This window comes from Pongo abelii, chromosome 19 (genome assembly GCF_028885655.2).
Source record: "Pongo abelii isolate AG06213 chromosome 19, NHGRI_mPonAbe1-v2.0_pri, whole genome shotgun sequence".
In the NCBI taxonomy this organism is placed as follows: Eukaryota; Metazoa; Chordata; class Mammalia; order Primates; family Hominidae; genus Pongo; species Pongo abelii.
The window spans coordinates 73,350,205-73,369,492 of record NC_072004.2 but is presented as its reverse complement, the minus strand read 5'-3'; the positions used below and the strand labels follow the sequence as shown (position 1 = coordinate 73,369,492).

The 19,288-nt window shown below is 40.4% G+C and overlaps 1 protein-coding gene across 41 annotated transcripts in view; it reads left to right on the top strand.

Moving 5' to 3' along the window:
- BRCA1 (BRCA1 DNA repair associated) overlaps window positions 1-19,288 on the top strand; it is a 97,408-nt gene that overhangs the window by 31,903 nt on the left and 46,217 nt on the right. For 24 of the 41 annotated variants that reach the window (XR_008519585.2, XR_008519583.2, XR_008519582.2 and 21 more), the window contains 4 exons: window positions 572-3,997; window positions 4,403-4,491; window positions 12,847-13,018; window positions 18,818-18,944. Coding sequence is in view for 38 of the 41 variants with exons in the window: in XM_054546460.2 (XP_054402435.2) it covers window positions 572-3,997; window positions 4,403-4,491; window positions 12,847-13,018; window positions 18,818-18,944 (3,814 nt within the window). In the remaining 3 variants the exon portion in view is untranslated. The remainder of the gene's footprint in view (window positions 1-571; window positions 3,998-4,402; window positions 4,492-12,846; window positions 13,019-18,817; window positions 18,945-19,288) is intronic. The other 17 variants (XM_063718829.1, XM_054546473.2, XM_054546465.2 and 14 more) reach the window with 3 other exon arrangements.

Below are 19,288 nucleotides of genomic sequence, written 5' to 3'. Positions count from 1 at the left end.
TGTGGTTTTATAGAGATGGGGTTTCACCATGTTACCGAGGCTGGTCTCAAACTCCTGGACTCAAGCAGTCTGCCCACTTCAGCCTCCCAAAGTGCTGCAGTTACAGGCTTGAGCCACTGTGCCTGGCCTGCCCTTTGCTTTTAATTGGTGTATTTGTGTTTCATCTTTTGCCTACTGGTTTTTAAATATAGGGAGTGGTAAGTCTGTAGATAGAACAGAGTATTAAGTAGACTTAATGGCCAGTCATCTTTAGAGTACATCAGATCCGGTTTTCTGATGGCCAATCTGCTTTTAATTCAGTCTTAGATGTTAGAGAAATAGGAGGTGTGGTTTCTGCATAGGGAAAATTCTGAAATTAAAAATTTAATGGATCCTAAGTGGAAATAATCTACGTAAATAGGAATTAAATGAAAGAGTATGAGCTACATCTTCAGTATACTTGGTAGTTTATGAGGTTAGTTTCTCTAAATATAGCCAGTTGGTTGATTTCCACCTCCAAGGTGTATGAAGTATGTATTTTTTTAATGACAATTCAGTTTTTGAGTACCTTGTTATTTTTGTATATTTTCAGCTGCTTGTGAATTTTCTGAGACAGATGTAACAAATACTGAACATCATCAACCCAGTAATAACGATTTGAACACCACTGAGAAGCGTGCAACTGAGAGGCATCCAGAAAAGTATCAGGGTAGTTCTGTTTCAAACTTGCATGTGGAGCCATGTGGCACAAATACTCATGCCAGCTCATTACAGCATGAGAACAGCAGTTTATTACTCACTAAAGACAGAATGAATGTAGAAAAGGCTGAATTCTGTAATAAAAGCAAACAGCCTGGCTTAGCAAGGAGCCAACATAACAGATGGGCTGGAAGTAAGGAAACATGTAATGATAGGCAGACTCCCAGCACAGAAAAAAAGGTAGACCTGAATGCTGATCCCCTGTGTGAGAGAAAAGAATGGAATAAGCAGAAACTGCCATGCTCAGAGAATCCTAGAGATACTGAAGATGTTCCTTGGATAACACTAAATAGCAGCATTCAGAAAGTTAATGAGTGGTTTTCCAGAAGTGACGAACTGTTAGGTTCTGATGACTCACATGATGGGAGGTCTGAATCAAATGCCAAAGTAGCGGATGTATTGGACGTTCTAAATGAGGTAGATGAATATTCTGGTTCTTCAGAGAAAATAGACTTACTGGCCAGTGATCCTCATGAGGCTTTAATTTGTAAAAGTGAAAGAGTTCACTCCAAATCAGTAGAGAGTAATATTGAAGACAAAATATTTGGGAAAACCTATCGGAGGAAGGCAAGCCTCCCCAACTTAAGCCATGTAACTGAAAATCTAATTATAGGAGCATTTGTTACTGAGCCACAGATAATACAAGAGCGTCCCCTCACAAATAAATTAAAGCGTAAAAGGAGAGCTACATCAGGCCTTCATCCTGAGGATTTTATCAAGAAAGCAGATTTGGCAGTTCAAAAGACTCCTGAAATGATAAATCAGGGAACTAACCAAATGGAGCAGAATGGTCAAGTGATGAATATTACTAATAGTGGTCATGAGAATAAAACAAAAGGTGATTCTATTCAGAATGAGAAAAATCCTAACCCAATAGAATCACTCGAAAAAGAATCTGCTTTCAAAACAAAAGCTGAACCTATAAGCAGCAGTATAAGCAATATGGAACTCGAATTAAATATCCATAATTCAAAAGCACCTAAAAAGAATAGGCTGAGGAGGAAGTCTTCTACCAGGCATATTCATGCGCTTGAACTAGTAGTCAGTAGAAATCTAAGCCCACCTAATTGTACTGAATTGCAAATTGATAGTTGTTCTAGCAGTGAAGAGATAAAGAAAAAAAAATACAACCAAATGCCAGTCAGGCACAGCAGAAACCTACAACTCATGGAAGATAAAGAACCTGCAACTGGAGCCAAGAAGAGTAACAAGCCAAATGAACAGACAAGTAAAAGACATGACAGCGATACTTTCCCAGAGCTGAAGTTAACAAATGCACCTGGTTCTTTTACTAACTGTTCAAATACCAGTGAGCTTAAAGAATTTGTCAATCCTAGCCTTCCAAGAGAAGAAAAAGAAGAGAAACTAGGAACAGTTAAAGTGTCTAATAATGCCAAAGACCCCAAAGATCTCATGTTAAGTGGAGAAAGGGTTTTGCAAACTGAAAGATCTGTAGAGAGTAGCAGTATTTCATTGGTACCTGGTACTGATTATGGCACTCAGGAAAGTATCTCGTTACTGGAAGTTAGCACTCTAGGGAAGGCAAAAACAGAACCAAATAAATGTGTGAGTCAGTGTGCAGCATTTGAAAACCCCAAGGAACTAATTCATGGTTGTTTCAAAGATACTAGAAATGACACAGAAGGGTTTAAGTATCCATTGGGACATGAAGTTAACCACAGTCAGGAAACAAGCATAGAAATGGAAGAAAGTGAACTTGATACTCAGTATTTGCAGAATACATTCAAGGTTTCAAAGCGCCAGTCATTTGCTCTGTTTTCAAATCCAGGAAATCCAGAAGAGGAATGTGCAACATTCTCTGCCCACTCTAGGTCCTTAAAGAAACAAAGTCCAAAAGTCACTTTTGAATGTGAACAAAAGGAAGAAAATCAAGGAAAGAATGAGTCTAATATCAAGCCTGTACAGACAGCTAATATCACTGCAGGCTTTCCTGTGGTTTGTCAGAAAGATAAGCCAGTTGATTATGCCAAATGTAGTATCAAAGGAGGCTCTAGGTTTTGTCTATCATCTCAGTTCAGAGGCAACGAAACTGGACTCATTACTCCAAATAAACATGGACTTTCACAAAACCCATATCATATACCACCACTTTTTCCCATCAAGTCATTTGTTAAAACTAAATGTAAGAAAAACCTGCTAGAGGAAAACTCTGAGGAACATTCAATGTCACCTGAAAGAGAAATGGGAAACGAGAACATTCCAAGTACAGTGAGCATAATTAGCCGTAATAACATTAGAGAAAATGTTTTTAAAGAAGCCAGCTCAAGCAATATTAATGAAGTAGGTTCCAGTACTAATGAAGTGGGCTCCAGTATTAATGAAGTAGGTTCCAGTGATGAAAACATTCAAGCAGAACTAGGTAGAAGCAGAGGGCCAAAATTGAATGCTGTGCTTAGATTAGGGGTTTTGCAACCTGAGGTCTATAAACAAAGTTTTCCTGGAAGTAATGGTAAGCATCCTGAAATAAAAAAGCAAGAATATGAAGAAGTACTTCAGACTGTTAATACAGACTTCTCTCCATGTCTGATTTCAGATAACCTAGAACAGCCTATGAGAAGTAGTCATGCATCTCAGGTTTGTTCTGAGACACCTAATGACCTGTTAGATGATGGTGAAATAAAGGAAGATACTAGTTTTGCTGAAAATGACATTAAGGAAAGTTCTGCTGTTTTTAGCAAAAGCGTCCAGAGAGGAGAGCTTAGCAGGAGTCCTAGCCCTTTCACCCATACACATTTGGCTCAGGGTTACCGAAGAGGGGCCAAGAAATTAGAGTCCTCAGAAGAGAACTTATCTAGTGAGGATGAAGAGCTTCCCTGCTTCCAACACTTGTTATTTGGTAAAGTAAGCAATATACCTTCTCAGTCTACTAGGCATAGCACCGTTGCTACCGAGTGTCTGTCTAAGAACACAGAGGAGAATTTATTATCATTGAAGAATAGCTTAAATGACTACAGTAACCAGGTAATATTGGTAAAGGCATCCCAGGAACATCACCTTAGTGAGGAAACAAAATGTTCTGCTAGCTTGTTTTCTTCACAGTGCAGTGAACTGGAAGACTTGACTGCAAATACAAACACCCAGGATCGTTTCTTCATTGGTTCTTCTAAACAAATGAGGCATCAGTCTGAAAGCCAGGGAGTTGGTCTGAGTGACAAGGAATTGGTTTCAGATGATGAAGAAAGAGGAACGGACTTGGAAGAAAATAATCAAGAAGAGCAAGGCGTGGATTCAAACTTAGGTATTGGAACCAGGTTTTTGTGTTTGCCCCAGTCTATTTATAGAAATGAGCTAAATGTTTATGCTTTTGGGGAGCACATTTTACAAATTTCCAAGTATAGTTAAAGGAACTGCTTCTTAAACTTGAAACATGTTCCTCCTAAGGTGCTTTTCATAGAAAAAAGTCCTTCACATAGCTAGGACGTCATCTTTGACTGAATGAGCTTTAACATCCTAATTACTGGTGGACTTACTTCTGGTTTCATTTTATAAAAGGAAATCCTGGTGTCCCAAAGCAAGGAATTTAATCATTTTGTGTGACATGAAAGTAAATCCAGTCCTGCCAATGAGAAGAGAAAGACACAGCAAGTTGCAGTGTTTATAGTCTGCTTTTACATCTGAACCTCTGTTTTTGTTATTATTTAAGGTGAAGCAGCATCTGGGTATGAGAGTGAAACAAGCGTCTCTGAAGACTGCTCAGGGCTATCCTCTCAGAGTGACATTTTAACCACTCAGGTAAAAAGCGTGCGTGTGTGTGTGTGCATGTGTGTGTGGTGTCCTTTGCATTCAGTAGTATGTATCCCACATTCTTAGGTTTGCTGACATCATCTCTTTGAATTAATAGCACAATTGTTTGTGGTTCATTGTCTCCTTAAATTAGACTGTAAGCACCTTAATGGAACTCATACTACCTTTTGTTTCACACACACGCACACACACATACACACACTGCCTAGCTCATTGTAGCATACTAAATACTGATTTTAATGAATAAGCTAAACCTTCGAAACCCATTTGCTAATCCCAGCACTTTGGGAGGCCAAGGTGGGTGGATCACCTCAGGTCAGAAGTTTGAGACCAGCCTGGCCAACATGGTGAAACCCCACCCACATCTACTAAAAATACAAAAATTAGCTGGGCATGGTGGCCAATGCCTTGTAATCCCAGCTATTCTGGAGGCTGAGACAGGAGAATCGCCTGAACCTGGGAGGCGGAGGTTGCACCGAGCTGGGATTGTACCACTTGCACTCTAGCCTGGGTGACAAAGTGAGACTCCATCTCAAAAACAAACAAACAAAAACACATCATTTCCCCTATAGCAAAAACGTGACAGCACTTACTTTATCAAGAGAGGTGAGAAAAAGGAGCCACAGCAGGATGATTCAAGGAGCTCTGCATAGCTCCATTTTAAGAATATGTCTACTGCAGGTCAGAGAAGGTAAGCAAACTGCCTAAGGCCACACAGCCAGGTACAGAACTCTCACCAATATTATTGCCAGCAATTGCAATTTTGGTGTTTATTCTTGGTACCAATTTGGAGACTATAGGGTTCTCTTCCTAATAGAGACCATCTAGCCTTTCACTGTTTTGTGGATACTTCTTTCTCTTCTTCTTTTTTTTTTTTTTCCTTTTAAAATCTAGTTATTTTTTTCTTTTGGTTTCTTTGACACAGGGTCTCTTACTCTGTTACCCAGGCTGGAATGGAGTAGTGCAATCATGGTTCACTGTAGCTTGGACTTCTGGGCTCAAGCGATCCTCCTACCTCAGCTTCCCGAGTAGCTGGGACCACAGGTGCCCACCAACACCTCCAGCTAATTTTTAAGTTTTTACTAGAGACAACATCTCACTATGTTGCCCAGGCTGGTCTCAAACTCCTGGGCTCAAGTGATCCCACCTCAGCCTCCCAAAATGCTGGGATTACAGGCGTGTGCAACCACGCCTGGCCTATTTTTTTTTTTAATTGCTCATAAATCATCTTTTTTCTTTAAAAAAAGAAAGATGGGAGGCTAAAGCAGGAGAATCACTTGAACCCAGGAGGCGGAGTTGCAGTGAACTGAGATCATGCTGCTGCTCTCCAGCCTGGTCAACAAGAGTGAAACTCCATCTCAAAAAAAAAAAAAAAAGAAAGTACACAATTTTACTTTCTGGACCTAATGGTCAAGGTCAATAATTTGGTCACCTATGAAGTAAATAAAAGCTTTACCATATATATGACCAGTTGGTAATGTAATGTGAAATGTTTATGTACTAAAGGCAGAATAGTCTAGAAAAAACATTCTGTATCACAACATCTAAAAATTAACATCATCTTCATCATAGAACCAGGCTCTGTCTCCTAATTTTTTTTTTTTTTTTGAGATGGAGTTTTGATCTGTCACCCAGGCTGGAGTGCAGTGGCACAATCTTGGCTCACTGCAACCTTCACTTCCCAGGTTCAGGTTCAAGAGATTTTCGTGCTTCAGCCTTCTAAATAGCTAGGATTACAGGTGACTGCCACCACGCCCAGCTCATTTTTTTGTATTTTTTTAGTAGAGAGAGGGTTTCACCATGTTGGCCAGGCTCGTCTCGAACTCCTGACCTCAAATAATCCACCCATCTCAGCCTCCCAAAGTGCTGAGATTACAGGCGTGAGCCACCAGGCCTGGCCTCCTAATTTTTATTTGTAGAAGTGGCACCAAAATTTTCCAAGTTCTCATGCAAAAATTCAGGCTTATCTCAGTTTATTTTTTTCATTTATTTATCTCCCACTAAATTGACAACTTCTAATAATTAGGTTGGTTCTTTGTATTCCCAGCACAGGGTTCTACGCAGAATACACACACAGCAGTTGCTGGCAATAATATTGGTGAGAGTTCTGTACTGGGCTATGTGATCTTAGACAGTTTGCTTATGTTCTCTGACCTGCCGTAGGCACATTCTTAAAATGAAGCTGTTCAGACCCCCTCGAATCATCCTGCTGTGGCTTCTTTTTCCCACCTAAATCTTAAATACCCTTTTAGCTGCTAGTAAGTGAATGATGTTTTTTTGTGAACTTTGTGAAGTCAGATTAGATGAAGTTGAGAAAAGCCTGATATTCTTATAAAGTTATATATGTTCATCATAGAAAACTTAGAAAATACAGACAAACAAAAATCATCCATGGACGAACCTTGAAGACATTGTGTTAACTGAAATAAACCGGACACCAAAGGACACATGTTATATGCTTCCACTTATATGAGATACCTAGAATAGTTACATTTGGTTACTCTGCGTACATTGCCTATAGATAAGCCTTGCTCCACAAGGAGCAGTAAAAAAAAAAAAAAAAAAAGATAAATTCATAGGACAGAAGGTAGAATAGTGGTTACTAGGGACTTGGGGAGGGGGAAATGGGACGTTACTGTTTGATGAGTGCAGATTTCAGTTTTGGATGATGAAAAAGTTCTGGAGATAGATAGTGGCAATGGTAACACAACAGTGTGAAAATACTTAATGCCACTGAACTGTACACTTAAAATGATTAAAACGGTAAGTTAATTGCAATTTGTGTTATCCAGAAATGGTTACCAATTTATTGGTGTATATTCTGTTAGTATTCCTGTGTGCGCACAGGGGTGCTTGTATATACTTTATCTTTAAAATATATCCAGGAAGCCAGACACAGTGGCTTACACCTGTAATCCCAGCACTTTGAGAGGCTGAGGCAGGAAGATTGCCTGAGCCCTGGAGGTCAAGGCTGCAGTGAGTTGTGATCATGCTACTGCACTCCGTTCTGGGCAACCCCTGTCTGGAAAAAAAAAAAAAAAATTAGTGAGGCTTAGTGGTGCACACCTGTAGTCTGAGCTACTTGAGAGGCTGGGGTAGAATTGCTTGATCAGCAAGTTGAGGCCGTGGTGAGCCATGATGGTGCCACTGCACTCCAGCCTGGGTGATATGGTGAGACCCTGTCTCAAAAATTAGAAATCCAGATAATTCTGTACATTGTAATCTAGCTTTTACTGGATCATTAAAATTCTTTTTTCTTTTTTTCTGAGATGGAGTTTCACTCTTGTTGCCCAGGCTGGAGTGCAATGGTGCGACCTCGGCTCACCGCATCCTCTGCCTCCCGGGTTCAAGCGATTCTCCTGCCTCAGCCTCCCGAGTAGCTGGGATTACAGGCATGTGCCACCACGCCCAGCTAATTTTGTATTTTTAGTAGAGACAGGGTTTCTCCATGTTGGTCAGGCTGGTCTCAAACTCCTGACCTCAAGTGATCCACCTGCCTCGGCCTCCCAAAGTGCTGGGATTACAGGCGTGAGCCACCGCACTCAGCCTGGGTCTTTAAAATTCTTAAGTGACTTCATTTTTAATTACTATATGGAATTCTATCTTTCCAGTGTATCATGATTTATTTGACCTATTGCTGAATGTTGGAGGTTTCAGGGTAAGAGGCACAGTTTGCTATTATGTACATCACTATAGTGGCATCCTGGTAGCTAAATATTTGCCTACATCCCTGATTATTTCCTTAGTCTAAATTACTGGGACTAGGATTTTGGTGTTTGATACATGTTACTAAATTGTTTTTTAGAAAGATTAAACCAGTTTGTGCTCTTCCAGCCCCTGTGGTATATGACAGTTCCCATTTTCCTGTACCTTGCCAACACTGGGTGATATCCAGTTTTAAAATCTAAATCTTGCATTGCTATGAGAACTACAATTAGAGAAGGCTTATCTTCTACTGCCCGTTCTCTGTACAGAGCAAATCCCTCTAGACCTGAAGCCCCTTGGAGTTGTCAAGAAATCTTTGAGATGACTCCCCACTCTGTATCTGAGCTGTCACCAGTATCCTCCACTTCTTCAGGACTGCCATGGCAACTAAATTGATGAAAAGATTTAGGAGGCCTTTTCTCTGTTTGCAATTCCAATGATCCTTTTTGGATGTGGGTTTGAGACTCTGTCAATATACCCATCATCTAATTCTGTCCATTGTGTTTTAAAGTTTAAGGTTGCAATTTCTGATTACATCTGCCTTAGCCATACTGTATTATATTTGACATTCAATATACAATGTCCTTGTTTTTCTGTATTTCTAATCTTATTCCCAGACATGTGTCTATTTGTTCAGGATTCATTTTGCAACGTGTTTTTACTAAGCATCTACCCAAAACAGTTGAAGTCAGATTTCAGGCTATCTTACGTCTAAAGTAGCACAGGCAGGAAAAACTATTTTCCCTTTTTGTACTGAACCGAGAAAAAGTATATAGATGATAGAGAATTCCTAATTTGGTATCATTGATATCTGGGTTTTTGTTTGTTTTTACAGAAGACTGATTAACTATACTTATTTATTAATTTATCTTCTCATTAATAAACACTTGCTGAGTGCTTACTGTCTGCTAGGCATTAGGGAGACAAAAATGATTAAGGGAAGATTCCTTCTATCAAGGTCATGTGTTCCATTTGGGTATACTAATGCATTAGCAATGTAAATCAAGTAGTGAGAGATCATCTGTTCCCGATAGGAGATGGATTATTGGTGGCGACTTCTGTGTGTGTGTGTGTGTGTGTGTGTGTGTGTGTGTATGTGTATGTGATAAAGTAAATATAGGAAATGTTAATTATAGATTCTAAGTAGTAGATATATAAACATTCATTGCAAAGTTGCTTCAAGTTTTCTGTATATTTGAAAATATTCACAACATGTCGACAAAACTAGCATGATAAAGCCACTATTTGTGCTAAGACTTCAGCTTGTATTTGGATTAGGCTTATTATGTAGTAGTAGGAACATTAGAAATAGTTTTAACTCATTAAATACACATGTTTTATGGGAAGGTTTTATATATATATTTATATGTAATGAATGTGAACAAACAAGGGTCAGATATACACTCTGCTTCCCTCCAGACCAGTTCCGGCTACTGTGCTGCACATTTCAGGAGTCTTATTAGAATTAGCCACATTCTGCCCACTTGCCCTTACTTCTCATATTTCACAGCTCCTCCTGGTGGGGACTTAAGGAGACATTCAAACTAAGCCTTGAAAGATGAGAATTTTTCCAAGTGGAAAAAGAGGAGTGGCAGCAAGTAAGGTAAAGGTACAGAGTCGTGGAATTCCCAGGAAACATAAAGTTGTCATGTGTTATAGGAAAACAACTTGTGTGAGGGGTGTTGGGAGAAATGAGAGATAATACCAGGGTGTAAAGGGCCTTTTGAATGCTATGTTTAGGAATTTGGACTTTATCCTAATGGCAGTAATGACTAACAATTATATAGTGTTCAAAAAGTATAACTCAGCAGTGGTATACCACTAAGGGTTTGTTTTTTTGTTTTGTTTTGTTTTTTTGAGACAGAGTCTTGCTCTGTTGCCCAGGCTGGAGTGCCGTGGCACGATCTTGGCTCACTACACTTCTGCCACCCGGGTTCAAGTGATTCTTCTGCCTCAGCCAGGGTTTCACTGTGATGGCCAGGATGGAGCACTAAGGGTCTTTATGGAAGAAAAAGACATGATAAACAAGGCTTTTAGGGAACTTCTACAGTAATGTAGCTGTATTAAAAGTAGAGATCAGAGCAGCATAGTAGAAGTAGAAGACTAGAGCTAATTGAAGGAGCACTTCAGAATTAGAATCAAGAAGTCTTAGAAACCTATTGGTTTTATTCTCTCTAATGTATCTGGCCACTTACCTGCTGGGGAATTTGTCTAAGTTATAAAAAATAATTCCTTTGGGAAACCCAAAGGGAAGTTATCTATTAATAATTACCCCACTACTTTTTCTGATTTATGTAATGGCCACGTAGAGGTTAGATGTGATGGTTGTGACAGTAGTGAGTAATACAGCCTGTGAAGCATTTTGGTCAGATATCTATGTGCTTTCATTCCAGGTTGACTGAGGCAAGACTTTGGCTAGGGTTTGATCAGTGATGTAACTACTCATGAGTACCACGTGGTGGCAATGGCGTTGCTGCAGACCTTGGCAGCAAAGCAGTGTTAGAGTAGCAGTGGAAACCTTTGTGAAGCTAGGAATACATTTTCTGGTCATAAAAACCTCCTGAAAATTGTGAACTCAGTGTAGCAGGAGAAAGAAGATGGCTTGTTTTTAGTAAAGGGCAAAGTCATTTTTAAGGATCAGAAGAAGAAATGGAGAGTGAAACGATGTGTTCCTGCCCTACTCCCCCACTGGACTTTTTGGCAATCATTGATGTTCCTTCTAAAAGTGATTTTTAAACATGTATATTTTGAAGCCAGGCACAGTGGCTCACGCCTGTAATCCCAGCACTTTGGGAGGCTGAGGCGGGCAGATCACCTGAGGTCAGGAGTTCAAGACCAGCCTGGCCAACATGGCGAAACCCTGTCTCTACTAAAAATACAAAAATTAGGCCGGGCGCGGTAGCTCACGCCTGTAATCCCAGCACTTTGGGAGGCCGAGGCGGGAGGATCATGTGGTCAGGAGATCCAGACCATCATGGCTAACACGGTGAAACACCGTTTCTACTAAAAGTACAAAAAATTAGCTGGGCATGGTGGCGGGCGCCTGTAATCCCAGCTACTCAGGAGGCTGAAGCAGAAGAATGGCTTGAACCTGGGAGGTGGAGCTTGCAGTGAACCGAGATTGCACCACTGCACTCCAGCCTGGGCAACAAAGTTAGACTCCGTGTAAAAAAAAAAAAAAAAAATTAGTCGGGCATGGTAACAGGTGCCTGTAATCCCAGCTACTTGGGAGGCTGAGGCAGGGAGAATTGCTTGAACCAGGTAGGCGGAGGTTGCAGTGAGCCAAGATTGCACCACTGCACTCCAGCCTGGGGCAACAAAGCAAGACTGTCTCAAAAAAAATAGATAAATAAAATAAAATAAATTCTTAAAAAGGATATTTTGGAAAACTCCTTACATACCTAAATTCTTTGTTCATCAATACTTGGACTTAGCACATTCTTTGAAGTGGACCAGTAAACAACAAGAGCCCATAAGCAAAAAAAACCCATTATTTTAAAAACAGTAACTATCCTTACAAGCTTTCTCAGGGCTCTTTCTGTTGGATCCTTCCCTCTCACAGGTCCTTGCTAATGATCTCCAGGTGGACACATTCTAGATGAGATGTCCCTGCCTAGAATGGCAGCACCATGAGGGCTATATCCTCAGTACTAGGACAGCGCCTGGTGATTAATAGATAGTAAATAGTTGTCTAATTAACTGAGCAAACAGATAGATTCATGAATTAGCTTTTTGCTTTTTCTGTTAGAAACTAAAGCTTCAGGTCAGGCACAATGGCTCATGTCTATAATCCCAGCACTTTGGGAGGCCGAGGCGGGCTGCTCACTTGAGGTCAGGAGTTCAAGACCAGCCTGGCCAACATGGTAAAACCCTGTTTCTACTAAAATTACCAAAATTAGCCGGGCATCTTGGCAAGCACCTGTAATGCCAGCTACTTGAGAGGCTGAGGTGGGAGAATCGCTTGAACCTGGGAGGAAGAGGTTGCAGTGAGCCGAGATGGTGCCAGCCTGGGTGACAGAGGGAGACTTAAAAAAAAGAAAGAAAGAAAGAAAAGAAACTAAAGGTTCAAAGAATCCCAGAAAAGGAAGAGTCCTCACAAGCCAGTAATCTAGGCAGGATTACTGATGGTATTTTTATATTTGTTGTATTTTTATAAAATGCCATAGATAGAGGGCTTTTTTCAACATTACATCAGTCTAAAAATTACGCATTTTTATATGAACTAACCTAAATGTCTGATGAATCTCACAACACCAAGTCTTTGAAATGTGCCCGTATAAATAAAATGTTAACAGATTCATGCTAATTTTAAGTATCGATAGTGTTCAAATACCTTAATTATTTTTTCACTCCCTAGCTTTAAAAGAAAATAACCAACTTCAAAAGGACATCACAATAAATCAAGTCTATTTGGGGGAATTTGAGGATTTTTTCCCTCACTAACATCGTTTGGAAATAATTTCATGGGCATTAATTGCATGAATGTGGTTAGATTAAAAGGTGTTCAGCCAGAACTTATAGGTCCATACTAGGTGATTTCAATTCCTGTGCTAAAATTATTTTGTATGACATATTTTCATTTAATGGAAAGCTTCTCAAAGTATTTCATTTTCTTGGTGCCATTTATCGTTTTTGCAGCAGAGGGATACCATGCAAGATAACCTGATAAAGCTCCAGCAGGAAATGGCTGAACTAGAAGCTGTGTTAGAACAGCATGGGAGCCAGCCTTCTAACAGCTACCCTTCCATCATAAGTGACTCTTCTGCCCTTGAGGACCTGCGAAATCCAGAACAAAGCACATCAGAAAAAGGTGTGTATTGTTGGCCAAACACTGATATCTTAAGCAAAACTCTTTCCTTCCCCTTTATCTCCTTCTGAAAAGTAAGGACCTAGCTCCAACATTTTATGATCCTTGCTCAGCACATGGGTAATTATGGAGCCTTGGTTCTTGTCCCTGCTCACAACTAATATACCAGTCAGAGGGACCCAAGGCAGTCATTCATGTTGTCATCTGAGTACCTACAACAAGTAGATGCTATGGGGAGCTCATGGAAGATACACGGTATACAACATAGCTCTTGCTCTATTGGAAGCTAAGTGGAATGAGAGAAATTGGTGACAGGCAACCCCATAATTTCAGAAAGCTATGAAAAAGTACTCAGACATATTCCTTATAACACTGGTGTCACATCGCAAAGACCTATTTAATGTGCTTCTGATTTATAGGGAGAGACATCCTATACTTCAGGAACTGCACTTTGATCCACAGAAAGCCTAGTGATGTAGAGCTCCTGTTAGTTCAAAAGGAAAAGAAAAGAACAACACAGAAAGCCTAATTATGCAATAGAGTCAAGTGCTTTATAGCAATGTTACAGTTATCAAAAAAAATCCAGATGGACCTCTGAGAGGATGCCATTGGAGTAACCAGGCAGGTGCAGTTGATGAGAGCTGACGTCCTATAAGAAGTGAGCACTGAGCTGAGGAATAATGGCATAAATGAAGGAAAGTGAGATGGAAATTTGAGTTTTTAACTGGAAAGACAATACATCAGGCAGGTTTTTAAATAGGGGCAAACACACAGACACATAGGAGATGCTAGGCATGGGGTCCCCACTAGGATGCTGCTTAGAAACATGCAGGGGTGGTGAGTACTCCCAAAGTACACTTCATTCCTAGCTCAGGGATTCTTATCTGAGTGTTAAAGTTCCTTCTTCAGCACCCTGTTCCACAGTCCAACTGGGGACTTTAAGACCTTTCTTGGAGTCTTTCTAGGAACTCAAGTCTGCTACTTATACAGAACAGTGGCTTTGGTCCCCAGTTGTGCCTTGCAGTATTTTTGTGTTCAGGAAGAAACAGTAGCTCTTGGATAAAGAAGCTAGCTAGAAACTCTGTTGCTATGGCAGTGCTTCAAAATGTATTTCCTTAAATGCTTTCTTTGTAACTATCTTCATTTAGTTCATCTCTCAGATAATGAGAGATCAGAGTCCCATCCCCAGTATAATACTCTTCTTTGGGGTACTTTCACCATCTTCGGTCTAAACACAGACTAGACTTTCAATTCTAATGTGTAAGATATAAAATGTTATTATTGTGTGACTTTGAATATCTGTGTAAATCTACTATCCCCTCTTTGGTGTATACGTGTGTTTATTTTTTTCTGGAGATCTGTAACTGAAATGCTTAATTTCTGAATTGTTTTGGATATCACAACTTAATACCAACATAAGTTTTGAGCCTTTTCCTCCCTAAATCTGGTGTGAGTCTAACTGAAACTCAAATGAACTTTTTAAAAATAATTTTTTCTTTTCTTTAATTTTTTTTTAAGTAGAGACAGGGACGCACTGTTAACTAGGTTGGTCTTGAACTCCTGATCTTGAGCAATCCTCCCACACCTCAGCCTCACCTTTTAGAGAGGGTCTTGCTCTGTTGCCCAAGCTGGAGGGCAGTGGCATAATCACAGCTCACTGCAGCCTCTCGACCTCCTCAAGCGATCCTCCTGCCTTAGCCTCCCAAGTAGCTGGGACTATAGGCGTCCACCACAATACCCAGCTAATTTTTTTTTTTTATTTTTTGTACAGACAAGGTCTCCCTATGTTGCCCAAGTTGGTCTCAAACTCCTGGACTCAAGCAGTCCTCTCACCTCAGCCTCCCAAAGTGCTGGGGTTACAGGTGTGAGCCATGGCACCTGGCCAGAACTTCTAGTAAAAAGAATATTGTTGCCGGGTGCGGTGGCTCACGCCTGTAATCCTAGCACTTTGGGAGGCCAAGGCAGGCGAATTACCTGAGGTTGGGAGTTCAAGACCAGCCTGACCAGCATGGAGAAACCGCATCTCTACTAAAACTACAAAAAATTAGCCAGGCGTGGTGGCACATGCCTGTAATCCCAGCTACTTGGGAGCCATGGTGCCCGGCCTAGTTTATTATTTCTTAATATCTGTTGTCTTCCAGTGTCTTCCTTAATTCTTCACAATACACTGTACAATGCTTAGCACACAGTGGGCAGTCTGTAAGTTTATTAAATGTTTGGTGTGGCCCATACTTCCTATCCACAAAGAATGTAACATGTTAAGACATCTAGATGAGGGAATGATTTAAGAGGAACTACAATAATATTCTGAAACTTGGACTCTGGATCTCTGCATTTAGACTTTCCTAAACCAGCCAGCAAGTAGATCATCATGTCACAAGGCCTAGGTTGGGCTTGCTGTTCAGAGAATGAATTAAGGATTAAGGAGAAAAAAGAGCAGAAAGGTTTTGCTCTGTTTTTCAGGTTCTATTGAGTTATTGACTTCTAACTCAAGTTATCTTATTTGCGTCGTTGCGTGAGGCCCACTGTAGTAAGAAGAGGAATTTATGTGCTAAATGTTCTGGTGATAGAATGAGTTTTCTTTTTTTTTTTACAGTCCAAAGGTCTTTTTTTTTTTAAACACCTATTATGCCATGAATTCATAGGGAATAGGTTCCAGCTGCTCAGGCTCCTTCCCATTGGTTCTCACAAAGTGTGCTTCTCTGGGTGGAGCAGGCTGGTTGGTGCTTTAGTTGAACCTACGTACCTTTCTCTTTGGCTTCTTTCTTTTTCTGATCATTTTCCTTCACACATTTCAGGAAGCTGTCTCGGCTCTTAGAGTGTTTAATGTGCTCAATACGCACATTAATTCTCTTGGCAAGAATCTTGCCCTTAACTTGTTTACAGCAATGCCAACAGCATGCTGGGTCACATTGTAGACTCTTCCAGTTTTGCCATGGTAACACTTGTGGGGCATTCCTTTTTGAACAGTACCCATTCCCTTGATGTCTACAATTTCACCTTTCTTGTAGATTCGCATATACTTGGCCAAAGGAACAACTCCATGTTTTCTAAAAGGCCTAGAGAACATATATCGGGTGCCTCTCCTCTTTCCCTTTGTGTTCGTCATTTTGGCGAATTACTGAAAGATGGTGGTTCTGGCCAAAAGGAGGAATGAATTTTTAATAGCTGTGTTTGTATCTGAGCCTTCCCTCTGCCTTTCATTTTTTTTGTTTTGTTTTGTTTTGTTTGAGATGAAGTTTCACTTTTGTTGCCCAGGCTGGAGTGCAATGGCGTGATTTCGGCTCACTAAAATGTCCGACTCAGCCTCCCAAGTAGCTGGGATTACAGGCATCCGCCACCATGCCCAGCTAATTTTTGTATTTTTAGTAGACAGGGTTTCACCATGTTGGCCAGGCTGGTCTCAAACTCCTGACCTCAGGTGATCCGCCCACCTCAGCCTCTCAAAGTGCTGGGATTATAGGCGTGAGCCACATCACCTGGCCACTTTTTTTTTTTTTTTTTAAACTCTTTCCAATGGTTAATTCCGTTTGATATGATTCCTTGGAACTTGCACATTACCCTTTATCAATTATTACCCTGTATTGGGGGTGGAGAGGATGATACCTCTCTTCATCGTTAGATCCTGCCTACTTTCAACAGAGGTCTTAACGATCCTAGAAACTCACAGGTCCAGAAAAGACAAGCATAAAGGAAACTATAAATAATGCATTTGAAGACTAACTCAGGAAATCAATGATTATTTCCACCCAAGCTACCCAGTGTCTTAAAAAAACAGTTTAATTAATACAATCTTTTGTTTCAATTTTCTACCTATATTTATGGCCTTTAGCTTTTCTAATAAAAGCTCAAAATGAATTACAGTCATCAGTGACTTTTTAATGAATAGAAGACATTTGCAATTTTTAACTATTTGTTTTTACTTATTAAATATTTCTGCCTTGGCCGGGCATGGTGGCTCATGCCTAAAATCCCAGCACTGTGAGATGCCAAGGCAGGAGGATCACTTGAGTTTAAGAGTTCTAGACCAGGCTGGGTATGGTGGCTCATGCCTATAATCCCAGCACTTTGTGAGGCCAAGGTTGGCGGATCACCTGAGGTCAGGAGTTTAAGACCAGCCTGGCCAACATGGTAAAACCCCATCTCTACCAAAAATACAAAAATTAGCCAAGGGGTGGTGGCAGGCACCTATAATCCCGTCTTCTTGGGAGGCTAAGGCAGGAGAATCGCTTGAACCTGGAGGCAGAGGCTGCAGTGAGCCGAGATCATGCCACTGTATTCCAGCCTGGCTAACAGAGCAAGACTCTGTCTCAAAAAAAAAAAAAAAAAAAAAAAAGAGAGAGAGTTTGAAACCAGCCTGGTCAACACAGCAAGACACCCATCTCTTTGAAAAATTAAATAATAGTCGGGCGCGGTGGCTCACGCCTGTATCCCAGCACTTTGGGAGGCCGAGGCAGGCAGATCACCAGAGGTCGGGAGTTCGAGACCAGCCTGACCAACATGGAGAAACCCCATCTCTACTAAAAATACAAAATTAGTCAGGCGTGGTGGTGCATGCCTGTAATCCCAGCTACTTGGGAGGCTGAGGCAGGAGAATAGCTTGAACCTGGGAGGCAGAGAGGTTGTGGTGAGCCGAGATCACGCCATTGCACTGCAGCCTGGGCAACGAGCGAAACTCCATCTCAAAAAAAATAAATAAATAAAAATAAATAAATAAGTACTTCTGCCTTTAAGCCACTTCCTAGAAGGCAGTGGCACAAAGTGATACATTTGGAGGAATAAACATATTACAAAATGAATTAGGCCAGGCACAGTGGCTCATGTCTGTAATCCCCGCACCTTGGGAAGCCAAGGCGGGTGGATCACTTGAGGTCAGGAGTTCGAGTAAAATCCCGTCTCTACTAAAAATACCAAAAAAACTAGCTGGGCGTGGTGGCAGGCACCTGTAATCTCAGCTACTAGGAAAGCTGAGGCAGGAGAATCGCTTGAACCCAGGAGGTGGAGGTTGCAGTGAGCCGAGATTGCACCATTGCACTCCAGCTTGGGCGACAGAGTGAGACTCCGTCTCAAAAAAAAAAAATGAACTAACATGCCAGAACTTTGCCTTCAGTATGTTTTTGTGATTTTTCCCTTCTTGTGCCATTTCATCATTAGTTCCACGTATTATTTAAGATTTCTTATCAACCAGCACCTTGGGATTTTTTTGTGTATGTGTTGGTTTAGGGGGTTTATTTGTTTTTTTCTTTTTTTTCAGTAATTGAAAATGTGAAGCAAAATGTCACCTGTTTTTTCTTTCATGTCTGACACTCATGTCTTGTTTACCCCTGACATGCAGAAGCTGAAATCCCCATTTCATACAGTCTTTAATGTGGAGGCAGTGGGGTTGGAGAAAATAATGTACTTTGTGCTTTCTGGTACTCTTTCTTTCCTGTTGTCTGAGGGGATTTGGGCATAATTTATTTTGCTGCAGAGACAAAAATTTGTTATATATTTTTTTTATCATTCAGGGCCAAGGAATATAAATTTTTTTTTCAGCCTTGTCTCAGCTGGGTGTCTTTATTTACCCTGTCTTAAAGTGTTCCTTTTATTATCATTATTATTTTTTAATCATTGAATTCCATTTGGTGCTAGCATCTGTCTGTTGCATTGCTTGTGTTTATAAAATGCTGCCTGATATACTTGTTTAAAAACCAATTTGTGTATCATAGATCAATGCTTTTGAAAAAAATCAGTATTCTAACCTGAATTATCACTATCAGAACAAAGCAGTAAAGTAGATTTGTTTTCTCATTCCATTTAAAGCAGTATTAACTTCACAGAAAAGTAGTGAATACCCTATAAGCCAGAATCCAGAAGGCCTTTCTGCTGACAAGTTTGAGGTGTCTGCAGATAGTTCAACCAATAAAAATAAAGAACCAGGAGTGGAAAGGTAAGAAACATCAATGTAAAGATGCTGTGACATCTTTATTTATATTGAACTCTTATTGTTAATTTTTTTCACCATACTTTCTCCAGTTTTTTGCATACAGGCATTTATACACTTTTATTGCTCTAGGATACTTCTTTTGTTTAATCCTATATAGGTTTTTTGAACCTATAACATAAGCTACAACATGAGAAATGTGCAGTTAGATAGATATGTCCCTTCTGAAGGTCAGAAAAAAATATAATGGAGGTAAAACCTGAACAAGCTTGGAAACTGATGGTAGACTTCTTCAAGGCAGCCCTTGCCCTAATTAAAATTCTTGTCTTTCTAGAAAAAGTCTAGCTGTT